This window comes from Betta splendens, chromosome 12, assembly GCF_900634795.4.
Source record: "Betta splendens chromosome 12, fBetSpl5.4, whole genome shotgun sequence".
Classification (NCBI taxonomy): Eukaryota; Metazoa; Chordata; class Actinopteri; order Anabantiformes; family Osphronemidae; genus Betta; species Betta splendens.
In genome coordinates this window covers 12,429,721-12,452,232 of record NC_040892.2, presented here as the reverse complement: position 1 = coordinate 12,452,232, position 22,512 = coordinate 12,429,721, and the positions used below count along the sequence as shown (strand labels likewise).

The window sequence follows — 22,512 nt, the reverse complement described above, 5'->3', positions numbered from 1 at the left end:
AGACTGATGTGTCACTTGTATGAAATGATATATTCCTTCATAAATATGTTTTCATTACTTTTTTAAAGAAATGTGATAATTGAACTATGTTTGTTAGAGACCACAGTGAGTGGTGGAGTTTTATGGCAGTGCATTACACTATAAATTAGTTTGAAGTTTGAAGAAAAAAGGAAAGAAGCTGGACTTTATAAAAAGATGGAGCTGGATCTGCTTTAAATCTACAGCAGCAGAACTAAAAGATGCTTCGGAGGTATGCTTCATAATGCTTCATGCTGTTTCTGTACTATGATCTTTAGAAACCTTTATACAGGTTGTCTGTAATTAGCTAAAAGTCAGAGTCAAGGATAAATGAGAGTCTCACCACCTTCTCCACAGCTTTCTTCCTTTTCTGGACGCTTCTTTTCTGGTTTTGTTCTTCGCTTCCAAACGTCCTTTTATCATCTATCATCATTTTGTCTCCTACCGTCAGGCCTCCTCGTTTTCAGTGCAACCTTATGCGAATCCAAATGAGAGGAACGCACTGTAATAAAGAACTGAAACAGAGAGCTGCGTGTTTTATCAATACTTCTGTTTCAAACAGCTGGTTCATCACAGAAACCTTCACATTACAAATGAGCTCCTTAACGTTATTGTACAGTGTCTTTGCTTTTTTTGTTGCACAAAATGGCAGACGGTGTCAGAAGTGCTGAGGACTCAAGGAGACCAGTGGAAAGACTGTCAGTTAATCTTGTTTAATGATAAAAAGCATGTACAGTAACCAAACAAAAACACTCCTTCGACAGCAGCTGGTGAAGTTAGGCCCTGGCAAACATGCAGATGGGTTGTGTTGCTAGAGACACGCGTGTGCTTTTGGTGTGTTTCTGTTAATCCAGCAAAATGCTTATGATGGGAAAGACCTGGTGGCAAATCCTAGAAAATGATGAGTCAGGTCCACTATAGCTACAATATGGATGAAAGATGGCAAATATGAATGAGAGGCTTCTATAGACAGTGTATGATACGTGTGTTACAGTTGTTTATGATGATACTTACTGTACAGTTCAGACACAACTGTCTAGAAGATAACACCACAATAATCAGGATGTGACTGACATGGAGGTTTACAGCTTTATTTGAAGAGGCTTCACAAACATGTTACATTTACCATCATGTCATACTAAAGCTGTGTAAAGTAACATCTAAAGTATGTAACTATTATCAACCTCATTATCTTCCTTTCCATTCCAACAACCATTTCCCTTCAACCATCAACCCTTCAACTTACAGTTACCTTCATACAACTTTCTCTTATTCCATTACATCATTAGCAGTTGCTTTAACTAAATAACATCCTTCCTGTCTTTTTTAATTTTAGTAGTTGTTGTATAGTATACATGTGTACATGTGGTATATAAACAGAGGTTCAACAGCTAAAACATCAGATAACTCCTCTGTTCAAACACATGGTGGCCTTGGCTTCTATCTGGCTTTGGGGCTGTTCCCTGTCTGACGTGGAGGAAGGAGGAACTTCCAGGACTCATTCCAGCCTGACAGAGACTTACTGAGTGTATGTTTCTTCATGCCAGGCCGGACAAAACATCTCCATGAGTCTCCCCACTCCTCAAAAGAGTTGTTGGTTTCATTATCCATGCTGAGCTTCGGTACCGGTGCAGAGGTTTTCTTGGGGCGTGGCTGGGTTTTACCCAGAAGGTGACATCCTGCCCACTTTCTATCTGATTGACCCTTTTTAATGTAGGAGCACAAATGTTTCCTTGTGTTTATCTGCTTACGTATAATCACCCTAGGGTCCGTGGATTCCTTTGACTTATTGATCTGGGCACTATTCACAAACACATGTGAGTTTTGCCAAAGCCTTAAGGTTGCGAAGATCTGGACACAACTGGTGTTGATTTGGTTTCGAGTGATGTTTCTTCCTGCCGGCCAAACAACAGTATAGTGATGCGGGTTTGGAGTGGACTCTGCCCAGTGCTTTTCCATGTGGGGCATTGGAATGGCCAGTCGGAATGACATTCCCAACTCAGATCCACGCTCAGTGCCAGCGTCAGGAGTGCTGCGTACTCTTTGCGTACCAGAACATTCATTGAGACTCAGTTGAAGGTTCGGAAGTGAGCTAGCCTTCCATGAAGCACCCCAGTCTTCCATGGGGTAACTGCCCCTGAATGTCTGGTTGTCCATACACTGGCTCGTTTGTTTGGCCCTTTGAATGAAAATCTCTTTCATAGGCTGGATCTCCACGGCTTCATTCTCCCGTTCCTCTCTGGACATGTCTTCAGCCCAGTGCTGGATCTTCCCGGTGGACGACATCCAGGCTTCGCTCCACTGGCTAAGAGACGCATTGTCATGGTGGACATCACTTTCAGAGACCATCCAGTTCGCCTGCCAATCCGACACTGGCCTAATATACCTCATGGGAGTCTGTAAATCATTAGAATAGTGGGAACTTTCACTTTCATTCTTGTGTTTTAATTGTTCGTGTACTTTCTCTGAAGTCAACTGAAACTTCTTGTCATTTTCCTTCATCTTCAAAGACTCAAGGCTTTTTAGGACTTTCTCCATTTCTTCAGATGGTTTCAAGTTGTTTTTAACCACCTGCCAGGACTTGTTCCATTCAGTGAGAACCTCTAAGTCACTGCAGAGCTGCAGATGCAGATCTCGATGTCTCTGGTTACTGATGCGGTGAAGATGCGTCAGTCTCGTCTGGCTGCAGTCTTTGTCTTCATCATTGCCATCTCGCCTCAGAAGGGGAGTTGAAGGGGAGTTGTTGGAGGCCACTACTGCTGTTCTCCATGCGGCGGCCCACTCTGGGCTGTGACAATGGTTAACTTGGAGTAGCTCAGAATGGTTGCAGCCATGATGGTTAGAGAGTCTCCAACATATCTCCCACCTGGAGGTCACACCTGCATCTTGTTTTCCAGCTCCAACCTGATCCATCAAACCCTCACCTGGATCAGTGAAACTCTCTGAGTGCTGATTGGCTGCTTTGGTGGACTGCCAGGACTTAGTCCACTCTGCAGCGTTGTAGTGCTGGGTTTCCTCTAACAGCGCAAACAATCCAGTCTCTCCATTTCCAGGAGGCATGTCCTTCTTCTGGGTCGTGTCTGCTTTTTTCCAGGACGTCTGCCACTGCTCAGTGAGAGGACTCCATTCTATACCGCGTGAGTCCCTCGCTCTGCGGTCAGCTTGTTTCCAGAGGTGAAGGCTGTGAGGATCCAGTGAATTGGGCCCATTGGGCCAAGGCTTGCCTTCCTCAGTGTGGGGCTGCTGGGTAGCAAACATCCAGCACTGGCCCCAGTGTGATGCAGCGCTGCCCTCTGCTGGAGGCAGGGACTTGTTGTACTTCCATGACTTGCCCCAGACCATAGAGGAAGGTTGAGACTGGGCGATGAACGCGAGCAGCTGAAGCCTCTTCTTTTCGAGCTGTTTCTTGTCTTTGTGGTTTGGGGCTTGAGTGGCGACGCTTCTGTTCTGGCCTCCGGGTCTGAGTAGGCCTGAAGCTGCACCGCGAGGAGGAGGAGCTGGGACGGGGGCTTGCTTGTCCTTCCAGATGTTGTTGTTGTCGTTCTCAAAAGTACCTGGTTGTCTTTTCATTTCCACTCTTTTGTGGTTTCCCAGTTTGCCAGTAAAACGATTCGCCCAGTCTTGATTAATGCTGTAGAATCAAATGAAACAAAGTATAATATACAAGCTGTTTTTGCTGTTTTAGCATTTACCATTCAACTTTCCTCCACTTCCAAATGTCCTGCCTTAATTTTTCGAATAATAAAATGAAATACTTGAAATCAGATTTAGCTGTTCTTGTCCTTTCACTAAGTATGATTTATTTTGCTTCACTAGGTAAATGTGTGAGCATGAGTAGGCAGCGTTTTACTGACCTATTAGTGACACTAAGTATTGAGTAATGAAATGCAGTTGAATGACCAACTAATGAACAAAACTGTGGGTCTACTAATGGCTACTAATGTAGATGTAAAATAGTGATAGAAATCTGTGTTATATACTGTATTTTTGCTGCTGTTGTTAGTTACAGATGTTTGATCCTTTGCTGATTTTAAACATATTTATTTATAGTGTCTTGGCCACTATGTCTTTAATGATATTAACTATTTGCCTGGATGTTGTAATGGAAAAATTTTGCCTTGTGCTGTTTCTTATCCAACACACTCGTCATGTGCTGGTTAGGTGCAATACTGAACATTCTTACACAAACAAATAATCTCTTGTGCCCTGACGTACATCAAGTCTAAACATCTGATGCTCCATTTGACTGACTAATAATTTCTGATATATGTTTGTCTTTTACACCCGGACTCTGGCTCCATCCTATCTGACTCCCCACCAGACCCAAGGCTGTTAAAGCGAATGCATCTTGTCTTGGAAGCTCGGTGTTCCTTCCTTTGAATAACAAGACATGACGATGCAGAAGTGAGAAAGCAAACATTCTCACTCACAGCGAGATAAGGTGGCGCAAACAATTCCATTGCTGCAGAGAGACATTCCACCAGAGCCAGAGAAAGGGGTTAAAAGGCAGAAGCAACTTGAGGATCGTGGGCTCTTTGCATCACACCTTCGTGGTGTGTGCACTGATCTCCCCAGCTGGTTTTTGGTTTGTTGATGTGCACGATCAACATCCATGCTTTTTATTTGCTTTCCCCATTATTTTATTTTCTTTATTATTTCAATAAATCGCACAAAAGGACAACTCTCTCATCTGCTTCTTTATGGAAAATTTCCACCACAATGTAAAGATCTATAGTGTCAGTCATACTTTGTTCAGATGTCATTTCTTCTAAATCTGTTTAGCTTTTAAGTTGCACCAAAGGTCACATCGACATAGAATCCCTCCTAGTACATGTGTCACTGTCCGAGCTCTGGTTTCACAGTTAACCGCTAACCTTTCAGTGTGCTGACAAATTCCCTAGCTTAATTTGCACCTCGTTAAATATATATATCTTAACCCAGATTTGTTTCCCTTCATTTGTTGTGGTTAAATGAACATTTGAAACAGTTTTTAGAACATGCCATTTCTTCGCTGTGCAGAAGCAGGTCAGGCCTTTCATTCCCTCCCCACTATGTGGCTGGTCATTTACTGTATGAAAATGCTATTATCTTACATGTAGAATTTGCCCATATGTTGCACTTTTGAGCTCACACAGGTTCACTTTGTAGATTTTTAGGTGTAACTAAAACTAAGCAGGTAAATTAATAGGTAATCCTACTTTAATGAAAGTGATAATGTTCAGTTGGAAGACAAAATGCTGATTTAATTAATGGTTGCCCCATTTGTTTAACTGAGACTCAAGTCTTTTAGTCTTTTCAATCTCACACATTAATATAAATGGGACTGAAATATCGTCCACGTCCTACTGCCTCTAAATTATTTGTTTGAAACGTTTTCGACAGGAGCTAAACATCACAGAGTTTATGATAGTGGAATTTCTAGTGGGACTGTTAATGAGCAATAGTTAACCTATAGGAATGACTAATAAAGTGACAAAAACAAATGTAATTAAAACTGAGAGGTTAAAAATGGACAAGAACTTGCACCTTTCAGATTGTCTAGATTTAAACCACTGCAGAAGACAATTTCTAAATGACACTAGCTTGATATACTGTACACATGCTTGATTTTGCCACATCCCAGTAAAACGAGATGTGGGGTCATTCGGAACATAAGAGGTGTGTCAAGTACAAAGGTCAGTGTAAAGGTCAGTGTCATGGTCCGTGTGAATGAAAGGATTGGGTGCATCAAAAGGTCACTTCAAACCACTACTGCATATGACAAAGAATAAAGTGTGAAGAATATTGTGCTCTTACAGGGGCAGAGCGCTCTTGTCCAGGCGCTCCTGCTCCAGCTGCATCTTCTGTCTGTACTCTCTCGCTCTGATTTCCCACACGTTCTTCATGATGGAGGCATCGCAGCCCACCACCTCAGGGTTCTTCTCACTTGACATCTTCAAATTGCTTCAAGCCTTCTGCAAACAAAAGACATACGCAATTAAAAAAGAATCAAAATATCATAAACTGAATTGCTTTCACATCTGATTTCAGATGCAAACAACATTCTCCCCTTTCAGACACTGCACAACCGGTGATGAACCTACATGGACGATCTTCTGTGCGGAGACACTGCAGCAGCTCTGGCCCTACAAACTCTGGCTCTGATGGTCATTAACCTGCTGGTAAATGTTTGAGGGGCTGCCCTGACTAAAAATATACCCACTAACACACACTCTGGAAGATTCACGGCCTTCAGTACATACCAAACTATAATCATGCTTGTTCCTATAAGTGAATTTAAATCTGCCTAAAATATTGTTTAAAGTCTTTAACATGTTTAATTAAAGTCAAGAATTGTTTGTTTTCTGCTTCTGGTCTGCAGTTAGTCCACAAGTCTGAGTGCGGTAACGTTGTTATTTAAGTTTTTTAGGTCATTTGATGCTGAAGTCACACGTCCTGTTGTAAATTTACAGTAGGCTGTTCAGAACAGCTGGCAGAGAATGTCAAACATTCCCGAAGCACAGACTTGCTGGCATCAGACGGTTTCCATGCTTCAGACCACTTGCAGCACCGTTGGTTCTGTTCTTCTGTGACTGGGGAACAAAGACACACATGCACATACATTCCACCTGTGGTTAGTGGACGTCGCTCTGACTGCTGCCCCTGCGTCCGTGCCCTATGTGTGACTCTTTAATTCTCACGCCTGTCAACACTGAAGCACTCTAGGAATTCATTCAGACCTTCAAACAAAATTCAGAACCTGAGCAAATGCAAAACACACAATGTAGGTAATACCATTCTGCCACAATTACTCTTAATTAACGAATGTATAAGGCCTCTGCATTCAATAGTTAGTTTCTGTATTTAGGACACACAGAACAGAACAGAACAGAACATTACCCCTAACGGTTTACAGGTTATCTACTCTGTGGCAGAACTCAGCTCTAATGTCTAAATTAACAATAATTCTCCACATACCACACCTCCAATGCAGCATGTATTAGATTTTTTCATCAATGGATACCTTTCTGCTGATCAACTTGAATAAGTGTTATCCAGCTGTTGATTGAACACACTGATCTAGGTAGTCAGTAAATCACCCCTAGATTACGTTTGTCTACTTCTGGATTTTTTTATCATTGCCGTGACCTATTTGGTGTATTGGCCACACAGTGGTGCCAGTTACAAGAAAAAAAGTAAAGTGACGCGCAGAAACATTTGGTTGGTTTCAATTAACAGGAATATTGCATTAAAACAAACAAACGAAAAACAATGATGCAATGCATTGTGAAGTCAGCAAATATTAGAAAAGTGGAAGTGACCCAATACTTATCGAACCAAACATGCATATCACAACATCTCAAAGTTAGAATCCAAAGGTTGTATTTAATTTAATTTAATTTAATTTAATTTAATTTAATTTAATTTAATTTAATTTAATTTAATTTAATTTAATTTAATTTAATTTAATTTTATTTTATTTTATTTTATTTTATTTTATTTTATTTTATTTTATTTTATTTTATTTTATTTTAGAAATAAATAAAGAAATATGGTTACGCTGTCGCAGACGTTCTTTGATGCTACGTCATCGTTCCGAGCTGGCGCGTTCTGATGACGCAAGCAGAGTGCGACAGCATATCCTGGGCTCCAGAGTTGGCAGCACAGCAGTCACACCGACATGGCTTGTTCGGAGCGGAGCCGTGGCGGTGACAGGGGCCTTGCGGGCGGTTCGCGGACGGGGAGGCCTTGGTGGCTGCTTGTGGCGGCTCTCTCCGCACTCTGTTCCTTGCCCACGGCCACAGCGCTGGTGGAGGGCCTGTACTGCGGCACGGACGTCTGCTACGATGTGCTCGGCGTCACCCGGGAGGCCTCCAAGGCAGAGATCGCTCGGGCGTACCGGCAGCTGGCCCGGCTCTACCACCCGGATCGGTACCGGGCAGGAGAGCCCGGCTTGGAGGGAGAGACCCAGGAGTCCGCGCACACCAAGTTCCTGCTCGTCGCGACCGCCTACGAGACGCTAAAGGTTGACTTTAACACATAGTGACAAGGAATTAGTCTAACTGTAATATTAGAAGCATTAACAGAAAAGAATTAACACAATGTGTGGTTGTCGTGGGCAGGACGAGGAGACTCGGCGCGACTATGATTATATGCTCGACCACCCCGAGGAGTATTACCAGCACTACTACACATACTACCGCCGACGGCTCACCCCCAAAGTGGATGTAAGGGTTGTCATCCTCGTCACCATCTGTGCCATCTCCATCTTCCAGGTATGACGGGTTCTTTCTAACCTTAATGCAAACTGCAAAATCTCCAGCTAATAAGTATACAATAAAAGCTGGGAGATCAAACCAAATGCCTCATAATATCTGCTCTAGTCCAGCTGAATGTGGTGTAAAGTGTTTGTGAAGTTAAACCAAAAACATCCATAATGTGGTTTTATCTATCTGTCTTTTAATGTGCAACTGTACCCATCTGTCTTCCAGTATTACAGCTGGCACAGCAGCTACAATGAGGCCATCAACTACTTGGTAACAGTCCCCAAGTACCGGATCCAGGCCACAGAGATCGCCAAACAGCAGGGCCTCCTCAACCGCACTAAAGAGAAGGGAAAGAACCGCCGGTCCAAGGAGGAGATACGGGAGCAGGAGGAGGAGGTCATCCGGGACATCATCAAGAACAAGATCGATATCAAGGGAGGCTACCAGAAGCCCAACCTGTCAGACATTCTGCTGTGTCAGATTGTGCTCTTCCCTTATTATCTGACCAACTACGTGGCCTGGTACGTGTCCTGGGTTTACCGCTTCACCATCTGCAGGGAGGAGTACGGAGACGAAGAGAAGCTCTACATCATAAGGTCAGTTTACGCCCTCCCACCCATCCCAGGGTGCTCCTCACAGTTTTCCCGTACTTCACATTGGTCATGTATTTCATCACTTGTACTGGTATGCGGATGGAGCCCGGGTTCTATGTTTTCACCAGACCTAACTCCGCCCTCCCTCCTTTATCTCTCTCATGCCTCCTAGTAATAAAATCCTGGCTCACATGCAATACTCTTAAATTAGATGGTAATGGAACAGAAACATCTATCTCTCTTTGCCATCAGCTTAATAGTAGGCACGTTATTGTCTGAAACACGCTCTACTTCCCACATTAATACAGTAACACATCAGTCAGTCTACATCTGTTTCTCACCTTATTCCATCTGGTCATTTCTCACTTTGAACACTGCAAATTTCTTCTGTTTGGTCTTTCCTTCACAGTAAAAGATTATAACCGGTAATAACAGATTAATTATAAAACTATTATTGTGTTTTTCTTTTTGTGGGGTTTAATGTAGATACACATCAGTGGTTAACTATCTAAGTGATTCACATGAATATGGACACACTGTGTCTTTATCTCTCAGGAGGCACATGAAGATGTCCCAGTCGCAGTTTGACAGTCTGGAGGAAAACACCAGGGAAACCTTTTTAGACAAAAGGCTCTGGATCAAAGAAAACTATGAGGTTTGTGATGTTTAATACTGTCTCTGTTTAGCATTTGTCCTTGTGATTAATACTTAAGGCATTTTTTTCTTCTTTCCTACCTATACCTGGAATTAATATTAGCCATGAACAAAAGTCTTTACTTCAGATAAGAACTACGTTCTGCATAGCTGTCGATGAAATAGCTCAAGTCTGTCACGTGGACACTTTCAGTCGTTGAAAATCTATGTATTTCTGCAAAGGATTAAAAATGCTTTAGATGTGATTGACAGTCACAGAAAATTGAAATAAAATTAAAGTTTGGTTAAATAAAAAGTAAAGGCACAACGTGCGGAACTATGTTGACACAGGTCTGAGTCACTGCAGAGATGCAACTCATGGTGGACAGATGTCATCACTGAATTAAAAATAAAATGTCAGTCAGTCCCTGAAACGAGCAAATAACTTGTGGAACTAACATCAGAACTGTGTAGAAATAACATCAGTGAGGTTCAAAGTCCAGCTCCCATGCATGACTGATGGTGGCCAGGATTTAACAAGCTATTGCTGTATTAAACCATTCTATGGTTTTATGTTAATCACATCAAGTGAGCCTCATTTCTCCATAACCTATTGTGCAGGGTTGAGCTCTAAGTATGTAACCAGTATCGCTTCTCCTTCAGATGTACAGAAAAGAGCAAGAGGAGGAGATGAAGATGAAGATGGCGACCGACCCAAGGATGAAGCGGTACCGTCGCTGGATGAAGAACGAGGGGCCAGGCAGGCTGACGTTCATCGACGACTGACTGCTGCCAGCGCCGCCGGTACCGGTTCTCCCCGCCTCAGTGGCACCGACGCCACGTGGAAAGAAGCCTGTACAGAATGAACTATGCCTGTTCACACGGCGAGAGATATTTTCATAGTGATAAGGACTCATACAGGACAGAAAATGAAAAACGGACGATTTTTTTAAAAGATTTGATAAAACAGATGAATTAATGAGTATTAGTGCCTGTGCAACAACTTTCCTGTTGAATAACTGGCGTCATCTGGACGCGAGGTGAAGAATGTGTGGCTTGTGTGACGGTTCAGCAGCCAAGCAGTGATGTTAAAGTGAGCTGGGGTGCGTTGATAGACCAGCACCTGCTCATTCAGCCTTAGTGAAGCTCTCAGATGCTGAGCATCTGTAAAGCAGTCAGTTCAGTCTTTCTGGAGCCGGGTTCAGCTGTTTACATGAAGAGTACATTCAGCCACCTCAGCATATCGATCAGGACGACTGAGGTAGAAAGGAAAATGCTGGAACTGCAGCTTTTCTTCTCACCCTGGGAAAGTTTAACTACTTTTTGTGGTGAAAAATAACGGTTGGGCTGATGAAGTCGTTGCTACATACTGTTTTTTTTTTTTCTTCAAAGCTTCGTTATCAGGAAAGAAGCAGAATCATTGTGCTGTTGGAAGCCAAGGTCACAGCTGCAGCTATCTGTAAATTATGCAATAGCAGATGTTTATCACCCAGGGACTGTGGCTTCTGCTCGTTATCATCAGAAGGTCAGACCATCGCTTCGTGTTTACTGCATCTTAAAGACCCGGGTGCTGCAGAATTATTTATTGTTTCTCTTTTCCTTTTCTTGTTGTTTCTTTCTGCAGGTGGCATTAAAGTTGTACTGTAACTAAGTAGGATGGTGGTTCATGACTGGTTTTGCGGATGCTGAGTCTGAGTTATTGTTGCCTTGAAGACCTCGCTTACGATGCGTTTCTTTTCATATAACAAAAGACACACAACTGCTGCTCAGTCTGTTTGAGAATGAGGTGGAAAGCAAACAGTTCTTAGATAAATATTAGCTCCTGTTGATTTATGTTGAATCCAACTTTGACTAAGTTCACATGCTCAGGAGTCCAATGGCAACATCCAGGTTCTGCTTGGAAACGTCAGCATTTTATTCCTTTAACTTTTCCGCAGGTGATGACTACATCTACTGAACTATTTAACCTAAGGGAAGAAGGACCTTTATATGGGTAAAGTTACTTTTTAGAAGTACTTGTTATTTCTTGCTAAATCAGATTCTTATAAAATTATATTAAACTATTGCTTGATGAAATTTACAACTAGACAGCATTTCCTGTAGAAAACACCATTAATGCCACAATGCTGATCATATTCTGATCAACCAGAGTTGCTGAAGCAGTTGACTTTCAAATAAAAACGTTGAAATAGATTTTGGTGGAATTAGATTTGTCCTAAAAACGCTTAAACATTTAGATAGTTGGATAGTTTCTGTTTCTATTCAGCTGAAAGTTTCGATGAGATCAAAAAGTTTCAATATTATAATAAAAAATGGAACATATTGAAAGTTTCAATGGAAGCGCTGACATAACTAATAATATTTAGTTTGTTTGATGAGGTTTTTTACAACTTTTTTTCATGACATTTTCATATTTTTGTTTGCACTTGTTAAGATATACATATATACATGTCTCTTAATGAAGTACTTTTATTTTGTCCAACTATATTTGCGGAAGTCAGAGACACATTATGTTAAGCATTAACTGACTCACAGTGCTTTTGTGCAGGTTCTATTTCGGCCACTTAGTGTTGACTTCCCTTTACACTGAATGTAAACAATCATTATTGGCCTTTATTCAAATACATATCGTAAGAATAACGCATCACTGTGCGGCTGTAGCCTTGTAAAGCAGCTCCCTACTGCCACCTGGTGGACAGTAGAAGTCACTGCAGCTCGAGCACATGTAGTTTTAATGTTAGTTCTGTGTGACGCTACTGAAGAGTTGAGCAGGGAGCAGACGCTGTTCTCCTGTTGGCAGTAAAAAAAGTCCCATATGGCAAATGCAACAGTGAACTGGACTACTGTAACTGCTTACTCATAGGATGTCCTAACAGCTCTTTAAAAAGCCTACAGCTTATTCAAAATGCTGCAGCCAGAGTTCTGACAGGACTTAGAAAGAGAGATCACATTTCCCCCTACATTAGTTTCTCTGCACTGGTTGCCTGTAAAATGTAGGATAGAATTTAAAACTCTCCTACTCACCTACAAAGTACTCAATGATAAAGCTCCTTCTTATCTTAAAGACCTCATAGTTCCTAATGCTCCCAGCAGAAGTTCTTAGAGCGCTGGGCTACTTGTGGTTCCTAGAGTCTTTAAATGTAGAACGGGAGACAGAGCCTTTAGCTACCAAGCTCCTCTCCTCTGGAACCAGCTCCCTGTTCAGGTTCGAGAAGCTGACACACTCTCCACCTTTAAGATCAGGCTTAAAACCTTTCTTTTTGATAAAGCTTATAGTTAGAGATGGTTCAGGTCACTGGCAATGATTGTTAGTTACAGGAACCATCTCTTACTTAAGATGCAATAGATATAAACTGCATGGGGACTTAATTTATACACTGAGCTCCTCTGTTTCCTTCTACCTCCTCTGTCCAAAAGCCTCCCATCATTGTTCTATGTTTAACTAACCTTGTCTCTTTCTCTACAATAGTTGTCCCCCCCCCCTCTCTCCTCCACTCTGTCCTCACCTACAGGTATCATCAGACTGTAGGTGAGGACAACCATCCTGCCTGTGCTCTGTTGTTGCTTGTTGTTGTTGCTGTGCTTTTCTCTCTCTCTATCCTCTCACCCCAACCGGTGGAGGCAGATGGCCGCCCACATCCAGCCTGGTTCTGCTGGAGGTTTCTTCCTCGTTAGAGAGGGAGTTTTTCCTCTCCACTGTTGCTGTCAATTTAAATGCTTGCTGTATGTGGGATCTGTTGGATTTAGTTGTGTAAGGTCTTAAAGCTTACTTTGTAAATTGCCTTGAGATAACTTTGTTGTGATTTGGCACTATATAAATAAAATTGAATATATAAATAAAAAAAATAAATAAATTGAATTGAACTGTGGTGGGGAAAAAAGCAGACAGTGTCAAGTTTCCGGTAAGAATCAAAATTATTAATATACATTTTCAAACATACAAAAAACAAACAAGACAAGGCAGAAGGATGATAAAAGGCCCATGTCATTCCAACAATAACAATATTAATATGTTTACATTGTAATAGCAAAATGAACTGACCGAACTGGACATAACCTCGCTGAGTCACAGTTGTGAACTATGATTACTAATTATAACTGCCTGTTGAGATGATCACAATCATGTTTCTCTGATGGAAAACAAAACGGATACACAAGTGCAGAAACCCTCACGTTTCTGGAAAGGCCTATTTTTCTTTTTGCTGCCTTTTTTTTAGTGCTGTTATTATAAGAGCTGCAATCTGCCTCGGCAACTAACTACGTCACAAGAAGCACAGACTGAAGGTTTTCCATACGCGTGATTCTGCATTGAAGCGGCGCCATCTGATGGACACAGCATTAAATGCTGAACCGATCCATTAATGAACCTGTAAACTGTTAAACTGCCGTCATGTTTGATGCTCTTCTCCCTCAACAAAGACACTTTTTATACAAACAAACTGTGGTAACTCAAGCTATAAAGTATTCAGACTTCAACCTTGGATCAAATAGTTTCCCTCAAAACTAGGTGCAGAGCACACGTGATGAAAAGCCTTCAGTCACAAGTAAATCCAAATGAAACACATCTGTAAAAACGCAAATTTAAGCCTTCACTGGTTGTTGATCACTTCATATACAAACACAGCCGATCATGTCCACATGCTGTGGTTCATGGCCTCTGATACATCAGATCCACACTACAGGGAGTCCATCAGCATCTGATTTCAATGTCACCATGGCAACCAAGACAGAAGTAAACAGAAATCACAGGCCACCAAAAACATCTTAACTGCCTGCAAAACTGAAAACTGTAGCGCTGAAGATTGGTTGTTTTTTTTTTTAAATCACATCTAGTGATGATTAGTCCAACACACTCATGAACGTTCCTGGTGTGGAGAATTCCTCTTCTTCATTTTTTTTTAGTTCCCAGGATATTTTGAATCAATAACTATGTTTGAGGTTTAAATGCAGAACGTGGGGAACAAACTATTGAACAATAAAACAAACTGCCAAGGACAGAAAGGGCTTTGGCCGAGTCACACCGGTCTCCACTGAGTCCTCAGAGACACAAAGCAGGTCCAAAGGCTTTAGTGAAACCACCTTAAACATCGAACGACTTCACAACAGGAAGGTTTTTGGCAATGACGAAAGCAAAAAAAGTGCAGATGAGGATCAGTTGAGCCTCTTCACTGATGCTCAGGTGACGCTAGTGAGACGGCGTCAAACAGAATCAATCTCCAATTCAATACAAGTGGAAATTCTTTGTCATTTACATTGTTTCAGCAGCTGGTTCCACAGATCCAGCTCGAGTGAAGGCGGCTCGGCAGATGTTCAAGGTGTTGAACTCACCACGTGCTGCTTTTCTAATGAAAGCGATAGCAAAACTGGAAAAATAGAAACTGGCAGAAATCCACAGATTCACTACACTCTGACTGATTATGAAGATTTAGGAGCTTTTGTCATTTTAATTGATTCCAAGTTATGCAAACTATGAGATAGTGAGGCAAAACATTTTGGACTCAGATGCTTCATATACTGAATTGTGCCTCGTCTTCAGACTTGCATTAACAGTGACTAACTACTGACTGGCCTCCACACAGTTGTTGAGCCGGTCTACACTGGATGTTACACATGAGAAGAATCAGGTTCTCCAGAACCTGCTACTTTACCTTTCCACAGTCTTCTTGGGTTTTTTTCTGTCAGATTTGTTCGTTGATTTGAGAAGTGACAAGAAATCCATATTTCCAGCAACTGTTCCCTGTGTTTTAACACAGGCTGCCAGCAAAACGTCCGAGGGACAAATTTTCTGGCCGGTATCAGAACGATGCTTAAAGAGATTTTAAAGAATCTGCCGTTGTTTCACCTCAACAGACTCCATCTTCTCAGTACAACAGCATTTTTGGACTTTTTTTTCAGTGCTTCCTAAAATGTTCCATGGGGCTTGAAAAAGTCCAGACTCGTGAAACCGTAGTGGGAAATTTAGTTTGCTCCATTTGAAGAGGGTCATGGACGACAGGCTCGAACTTCACCACATCCGCTCTCCACGCGTTTCCGTTCTTTGTTCTTCCTTCGCTAGAATCATTTTAGGTTTTTATGTTTAGTCTTTGATGGTCGGAGAGAAATGCTGCTTCAGATGTTTCGACATAATTTGCATCGAGCTCCCGCCCCTTACGAGGTTTTGACCAGGTCGTAGACGTAAATGAGAAAGTCGTCGTCGAACTTGATGAAGTAGACGGAGGGCTTGGCCTCCACCTGGTGGATGACCATGCCCGTTCGCTTGCCACCGTCCTCCTTCGCGTACTCCACCTGCTTCCCCACCAGGCTGTCCACCACCTCGCCCGGCTCCCTCTCTGCCGGGACGTTGTCATCTGGGAGAGACATGCATGGGAAGGTCATTAACACAGGGAAAACATCTGGATCAAACCATCCATTTGATTTATTTTGCCCAATAAGACAAGATGAGCTAAACCTCTGTGACCCCCCCCCACCCAGACCTACTGGAGTCAGGCATGATGCGGAGGTCTCCTTCTTTATAGTCGTCCAGCAGCTGGTACATATAAAGCACCGGGTCCTTCTCGTAGGTGATGTAGAACCACGTGGTCATGATGGGGGCCCGGGCCAGCACCATCCCCCTCCACTCCTCCTTTGGACCATCCTCCGTCTCAAACATATGCTCCACCGCCTTACCGATCATGGCGTCTGCAAGGTTGACGTCCGTCAGGCGGGACTTGGCTGGAGGGATCGAGAACAACGCGGAAGCCCCCGCCAAGTCATTCATGAGCACATTCCACGTTTAGATATGAAGTTCCGTGTGGTTGGACTCGGAGTCTTACCCAGTCTGTCGGGCAGAACCTCCAGCCCCTGAACCCGCTCGTCTTTATGAAGCTCCAGGCCGTACACGCAGTCGAAGCCGTCGTACTTTATTAGATAGAGAGACGGGTTCACCGGCACCTGGTAGAAACACATCCAGCTCAGAACCTTCCTCCAGTCAAACTCTGGACCGAATCGGCACCATGTTTGTCTGCTGGATGCAGTGATGCACTGCCTGGCCAAAAAACATGTCACACGCTCCCATATAATATTACGTTGGACTGCATTTAGCTTTGATTATGGCACGCATTCGCTGTGGCTTTGTTTTAAAAAGCTTCTCCAACGTCACAAGATTTATTTCCATCCAGTGTTACATTCATTTTTCACTAATCCATGTGTGAAAATGAGGTCTCACGCTCCCTGAACCACTCTTTCGCAGTTTGAGCCCGATGAATCCTGGCATTGTTGTCTTGGTTACGCCCTTGGAATAACCTGGTCATTCAGCATATCCAGGTAGTCAGCTGACCTCGGTCTTTGGGCACATACTGTTGCTGAACCCAGACCTGACCACCTGCAGAACCCCCAGATCAGGAGTCCAGGTGGCCACTTCTCTTTTGGCCGGGCAGTGTATGATTGAACAGAACAGACCGGTCCTATTGGGTCTGTTTCAGGTGTCACCTAATGTTTGAGGACACCCTGTCCTTCTACAGCCCCACTTAGTCGCTCCGGCAGTACCTGGTCGAGCACGGTTCCCTTCCAGACCACGTGGCCGCCTCCTTCCTTCCACACATGTTGGATCCTGCAGCCGACGATGTTGCGTCGAGGCTGTGACAGAACCTTGTTGGTCGGGCCCAGGCTGCTCTTGTGTTTCCTTCACGATCACATCAAACAAAACAGTCAGATCTTGTTCTAGTTTGTTTTTGGTTTTTTTTGCTGTTCTTTTAATTTGTACTTTAACAACAGGAAATAGAATAAAAACAAATGAGCAGCAAAGCCTCTACTCACTTATGGGGATTCTTTTTTTTCATCATATTTGCAGAAACACCTGCATGCCCTGAAAAACACAGTACATTCAGCGAAGCAGCACTCACAGCTTTCTACTAACATGAACACTGTGTTCAAGGCCATTTGTTACAGACCCTGGATGCTTATCACAGTGTGGCTTCCGTTCATTTTTGCAGGAACAAACTGTTGTAAGTATAATTAAACATTGACGTGCGACAGCTGCAGACACGAGTCTGTGACGCGTCAACCCGACGTTCTTGGTGTCGTTACGTTTTTTACTCTTCCTGTCTCTGTTGCTTCTGCTCGTCTCTGCTCCGTTTGTCTAGTTCTCATCCTGCCTCTGGTTTCTAGTTGTGTTGTTGACTTTGTTCCATGTTACTTAACTTTAATTATCACACTACTTTAAAACATTTTCACCTGCAGTGTTATTATTTGACCACTGTTCTATTCCCTCTTTCTTCTTATCTATTGAATCATCGACCTTTCTGTATGTTTGCAGTCGTTTGGGTCCTGTCTCTAGTTAGTTAGTGTTCTAGTGACCTGCTGCTTCAATCCAGTCTGCCCAACTCTTCACTAGTTAGTTCACTTTCAGATATCGGGTTTGTTCAAGTGTGATGCAGCATTAAGCTCTTTGCCTTCTTTGCTTATATTTACTTTATTTTATTTAAATATAACAGGTTGGTCAGTAAAAACACTTTTTGTAATTTTGTCAGATAACAAACCTTTAGGTCACATTAGATTTTAATTTTTAATGAAGTCTGAACCCTATTAGTCTTAGAACCGGATTAGGAACCTGAAGCTCATTCAGTCAATGATTGACGCGTGGCAGTTATTATGACCTCTGACCCGTATCAGCTGTGTCTCTGTGTCCCGGGGGGCTCTTCATTCATCTGAAGGCAGCTGGGCAGCCAGGGGGCCTGGCCACACAGCTACAGCACCGACCTGTTCAGGGCTGAGAAGGAGAACAGAGGAGAGCTTATTTACCAGGAAGAATGACCCACACACACACACACACACACACACACACACACAACCAAAAATTCTAAACTGGGTTCAGGTCTGTAGCATCTGCTGACGTCTGTGTGTAACAGGAGGGTATTACAACATCAACAGACCAAGACCAACACATCAGATCATTAGGATGAAGGTTTTCATTTGTCTGAAGCTGCTGCTCATTTATTGCACATATCATAAACATAGGTTCATTCAAATATATGATCCCAAAGACAAACATGCCACAGACGACTACAGGCGTCAGGCACCGAAAAATATTTTAATGATGCAATTAATATTAGATTATTACTGGTAGCTTACATATAGTGACAAAAATAAAGAGAGAATCAGAGCAAAACCTACACATGTATCCACTGATCTGAATGTCGACATACTGGATTTAGAGCCGGCTCTAAATATAACAGAAAACATATTAGACATTTGACCATGAGAGAATCAAGTTTCACAGCACATTGTTATTATAGGAGGTTTACTTACTATCATCCAAGGACAATCACATAATAACTTTATATGAAATCAACAAACCACTATGAGTAACTTATATCTGAAAGGAGGAAATGAACGGGACCTAATGAGTGGCAGAGCGGCGTCGGTCGGTTTCATGGCCTGAACGAGAACCTTGAATTATTGAACAGCAGAGGCTGCAAGCTATGATTTATGGAGGAAGGTGTTATGTGACGCGTCTTCCAGCGTTCGACTGCTCTACAAGAGCTTCAGCCGTAAAACTATTTCAAGTAGTTTCGAACATAAGGGCAGAAAACGAAACATCAACAGTCATAAACAAACTGGGAACAGGAGAATCACACAACAGCGACGCTCCGGCCACAGAACCACAACCTGCCTCCAGCCCGTGGCCACAACGTAATGGGGACTGACTCCCACCTCCTCGTCTAAAGCCACAAGCAGGAACAAGTGAACAACTGAAATGAGCTGAATACGAGATGTTCAATGAAAACTGAAGATGCAAACCATGCCCTGCGGGGGATGAACCGAAGCCCGTCGTACTTTCATATTCCGTACACAGCTGCTGACTGGGACCCTCCCCTGCTCACGACTGCTATCCATCCAACAGAGACACTCGGGGCAATTCAGGCCGTTTGGCCGCAGCTGCTGGTGATTTCCCTCCAGTTCAGACCAGAACCTTACGTCAGGGCTCTGCGACCTTAAAGGTGGCGTCCAGTTTCAAAAAGGAAGCAGGAGACACACACACACACACACACACACACACACACACACACACACACACACACACACACACACACACACACACTAATGCATGAGTGGTTCCTACTAAACCCATCTGGACTCTATCAAGTGGCAGCGCTGCCCTGACAGTCCTGACCTCAGCTCTGAGGATCAGTACCACAGCGTTAAGGTTTGTAGAGGCTGCGGTTCTTCCACATTCATGTATTCCACCAGCTTCAGGCAAATAATAGACCTGATTCAATATAACTTTTCAAACACGGCTTTCTGACTTTCCCCTGCTGAGATTTAATACCAGCTTGTTTAGCGCTGCCACTCTCCCATAAGGCTGCAATCTGTTGTTGGCACATCTACATATGTGCTGCATTCGTTCCTTATGGGACATTAACAGACTTTCCTTTGTCTTGGTGTAGTTTTCAGACATCATCCACATGTATTTGACTCAGATACCCAAGTCTCAGTCATGACTTGGTAATTAGGTATTTGTATTATTTAAATGAATATGTTGTACATCCCATCCCTGGACATTTGCTGCTTTGGACGTTCCCAGCACAAACGCTGACATAAAACCACTGTGCTCACTTTGATGGACAGCTTTCTATTTATTGAAAAGGTTTAAAAAATGCAGATCAAATTATTTACTGAAATCCTTCCCAAAACATTTCACTGTACAGGAAGTTTATATTGTGGTAAAAACACTGTTAAAAACTCTGGTAAAACAAAGGAAAAACTAGAGAAACTAAAAGGACCCTGTCAGGTTATGAAATCAAAAGGCTCAGGACTCGTTGCCCTCAGGTCCATGAGACCAGACCACAGGGGGTGACACAGGGTGACAGAGGGTGAGGAGGCCGACGCCACACACCCAGTGTGTGGTTATAAGACACAAACTCATGAAGCAGCTTTATGTTACAGCTTTTCATAAAGGGGCGAGGGGGGGGGGTGCTCCTGCGACCTGCTACAACCACAGGAAACCTTAAAACCCAGAGACAATGTAGCGTTTTAGCACCTATTGAAGTTGTCAGATTAGAAAAACTGTAAAGCTGGAAATGTTTTGAATGTTTTATTCCACTGAAGCGTTACAATGGCTAAAAACATATTTGTTAGATGTTTGTAGCCTAAGTGTGGGTCCTGCCCACACTTCAACATGGCCAGGAGGAACTAGCAGCTCATCCACCACTGCTGAACCGGCTGAACTGTGTTTGAACTGTAAAGAGAGAGATGATGGAAGCAGATGATGGAAGCAGGGCTTGGTCAGTGTTACAGCACTTTACTCTGAATGTTACTGCAACAGGAACTGACAGTAAGGGTGACCTTGGTCACGTAGCAGGAGAGGAAAGCTCTGGTAACACAGCAGAGACTTCCATCGATGGCAAACCAAGCTCATCCGTTAAGCGCCAACGTCGGAAACGCCAAAGCTGGTAATTAATGTAAACAGCAGCTGTTTGAGCTCTTCCACGTCTCTCAATGCCGTCAATCTGATTGTAATAAGCTCCAATGAAAGAAGAGGCTTCATGGCGAAATGTTTATGAATCAAACAAAATGATGCATTCGAGGACTGATGAAGACTGTGGGAGCGGCGTCTCTTTCACAGATGTGCTGCAGATGTGTGGACATACGGATGTATGAACACACAGACAACAAGGATAAACCCGCACAAACACAACTTGACTTTTTACTGCAGTCACGAGTGGCTGAAGGTACAAATCAAGTGCACTTGCTTTATTACTTGACTGTCTCCTAATAAATCTGCTCCAAACCAGAACCTCCGTTCAAAGTGACGCTCTTTTATGCTTCCACTCCAACCTGAGACTTTGACAGCTGTTTGGGAACCACCTTTCTGTTGCTGGCTTCCGTTTGCTCTGTTGTCATTGACTGATGTTTGTAGTTGTAACACCCTCTAGTTTCACGGACAGGCAATTAAAACTAAATAACACTAATTGTGACCCAGTCATCATCTGCAATGACAAACGCCTAAGCAGGTTCTGCAGGGCCAGCGTCAGCCATGTTGCTCGCTTTTTTTAAACTCACTATTATTTACAGCTCCAGATCAGGTGAAAAGGGGGGCGGGAAGGAGCCTCCGACATGCGGACAACGGAGGGACTGTCTGACAGCCTTTGTGCGGAAAAGGCAGAAACATGCCAGACTGAAAGACAGCAGCAGACTGGATTAGATCCCTGTCTGCTGCTGCTGTTTCCCCCCGCCCCTCCCCCGCCAGACCAGTCGTCAGCGGGAGAACGCAACTGACAAAACGAGCGCCCAGTGTGTGTTGTTTTTTTGGCCGTTTACCTGCGGGCTGACTAGCTAGCTAACACACAGGTGCATGTTTAATTCTGTCTTACCGTTGAAATTATTTTTAAGTGGAGGTCGTAGTGGACTGCGGCGGGTTTTCTCGCCTCCTGCTGCCTGTCCACAGAGCCCGTTTCGACTTCACAGGAACCAGCAGAGGCTCCACAGCCATCGCACCACGGAAAGTTAAGCTAAACACAACGACACCTTGGACGTTTGGTCAAGCTTTTCACAATAAAGGTGTAACGAACGCTGCGCTTTAAAAAACGACTGCAGCAAAAGAGTATGTGTTGGCTTTGACAAATTCTTAAATTATTGCTCTTATATATATACATATAAATGAAAATAATCACATGTCTCATGGATAGATAAACCTGGATTATAATCACAAACATTTTATTACAAATATTAATTAATATATTTTTTAATGAATTAAGAGATTAGTTGCAGTCTTTTATTTATTTCTATTAAATTATATGGTCTATATTATAACAGTAATTTTTTTCACTGTAAACACATCATGTGATACCTCATGCAAGGCAGCATTGAAAGAGAAGTAGGCTTTTACTTTACTTTATAGCCTTACTTCCGGCTATATTGCTGTCAACGTGACAGGCTTCACTTTCTCTCCCCGCCCCTCTATGCCAAATAGTGCAACCGGGAGGAGATACAAGGACACAGACTGGCGCATTACGCTGTTGGTCTTTGCTTAATAGTGATCCGTG

General features: G+C 43.0%; 3 protein-coding genes across 7 annotated transcripts; 1 reads left to right on the top strand and 2 right to left on the bottom strand.

Annotated features, from left to right (window-relative positions):
* Window positions 1-1,093: 1,093 nt before the first annotated feature.
* On the bottom strand, window positions 1,094-6,758 carry LOC114867291 (uncharacterized). Its single transcript, XM_029169866.3, has 3 exons — window positions 6,102-6,758; window positions 5,815-5,972; window positions 1,094-3,649 (listed from the first exon to the last, which is right to left on the bottom strand). Exons 2-3 carry the CDS (start codon window positions 5,949-5,951, stop codon window positions 1,459-1,461), a joined length of 2,328 nt encoding a protein of 775 aa, XP_029025699.1. The 5' UTR covers window positions 5,952-5,972; window positions 6,102-6,758; the 3' UTR covers window positions 1,094-1,458.
* An 843-nt stretch (window positions 6,759-7,601) lies between these two features.
* Window positions 7,602-11,683, top strand: dnajc25 (DnaJ (Hsp40) homolog, subfamily C, member 25). Its single transcript, XM_029169912.3, has 5 exons — window positions 7,602-8,023; window positions 8,121-8,273; window positions 8,490-8,860; window positions 9,413-9,512; window positions 10,154-11,683. Exons 1-5 carry the CDS (start codon window positions 7,679-7,681, stop codon window positions 10,274-10,276), a joined length of 1,092 nt encoding a protein of 363 aa, XP_029025745.1. The 5' UTR covers window positions 7,602-7,678; the 3' UTR covers window positions 10,277-11,683.
* A 1,703-nt stretch (window positions 11,684-13,386) lies between these two features.
* On the bottom strand, window positions 13,387-22,010 carry LOC114867325 (spindlin-1). 5 transcript variants are annotated; one of them, XM_029169925.3, is made up of 9 exons: window positions 21,841-22,009; window positions 19,268-19,460; window positions 18,641-18,689; window positions 18,131-18,236; window positions 17,285-17,333; window positions 17,015-17,150; window positions 16,303-16,420; window positions 15,968-16,201; window positions 13,387-15,837 (listed from the first exon to the last, which is right to left on the bottom strand). In XM_029169925.3, exons 4-9 carry the CDS (start codon window positions 18,168-18,170, stop codon window positions 15,638-15,640), a joined length of 777 nt encoding a protein of 258 aa, XP_029025758.1. In that variant the 5' UTR covers window positions 18,171-18,236; window positions 18,641-18,689; window positions 19,268-19,460; window positions 21,841-22,009; the 3' UTR covers window positions 13,387-15,637. The 5 variants fall into 5 exon arrangements, with proteins under 5 accessions (XP_029025758.1, XP_040929170.1, XP_029025757.1 ...); XM_041073236.2 differs by lacking the exon at window positions 19,268-19,460 and having other exon boundaries at window positions 17,285-17,324; window positions 21,841-22,010; XM_029169924.3 differs by lacking the exon at window positions 19,268-19,460.
* Window positions 22,011-22,512: the final 502 nt, after the last annotated feature.

What these genes read in the sequence shown, in the direction of transcription:
- LOC114867325 (XM_029169925.3), bottom strand. Translation starts at nt 18,170, where the DNA reads ATGAAGAGCCCCCCGGGACACAGAGACACAGCTGATACGG. An exon ending in GGTTCTGCCCGACAGACTGG is followed by an intron (nt 16,202 to 16,302) that starts GTAAGACTCCGA and finishes CGATCCCTCCAG; the next exon opens with CCAAGTCCCGCCTGACGGAC. An exon ending in CCGCATCATGCCTGACTCCA is followed by an intron (nt 15,838 to 15,967) that starts GTAGGTCTGGGT and finishes TGTCTCTCCCAG; the next exon opens with ATGACAACGTCCCGGCAGAG.
- LOC114867291 (XM_029169866.3), bottom strand. Translation starts at nt 5,951, where the DNA reads ATGTCAAGTGAGAAGAACCCTGAGGTGGTGGGCTGCGATGCCTCCATC. An exon ending in GACAAGAGCGCTCTGCCCCT is followed by an intron (nt 3,650 to 5,814) that starts GTAAGAGCACAA and finishes TTGATTCTACAG; the next exon opens with CATTAATCAAGACTGGGCGA.
- dnajc25 (XM_029169912.3), top strand. Translation starts at nt 7,679, where the DNA reads ATGGCTTGTTCGGAGCGGAGCCGTGGCGGTGACAGGGGCCTTGCGGGC. An exon ending in CCGCCTACGAGACGCTAAAG is followed by an intron (nt 8,024 to 8,120) that starts GTTGACTTTAAC and finishes TGTCGTGGGCAG; the next exon opens with GACGAGGAGACTCGGCGCGA. An exon ending in GGATCAAAGAAAACTATGAG is followed by an intron (nt 9,513 to 10,153) that starts GTTTGTGATGTT and finishes CTTCTCCTTCAG; the next exon opens with ATGTACAGAAAAGAGCAAGA.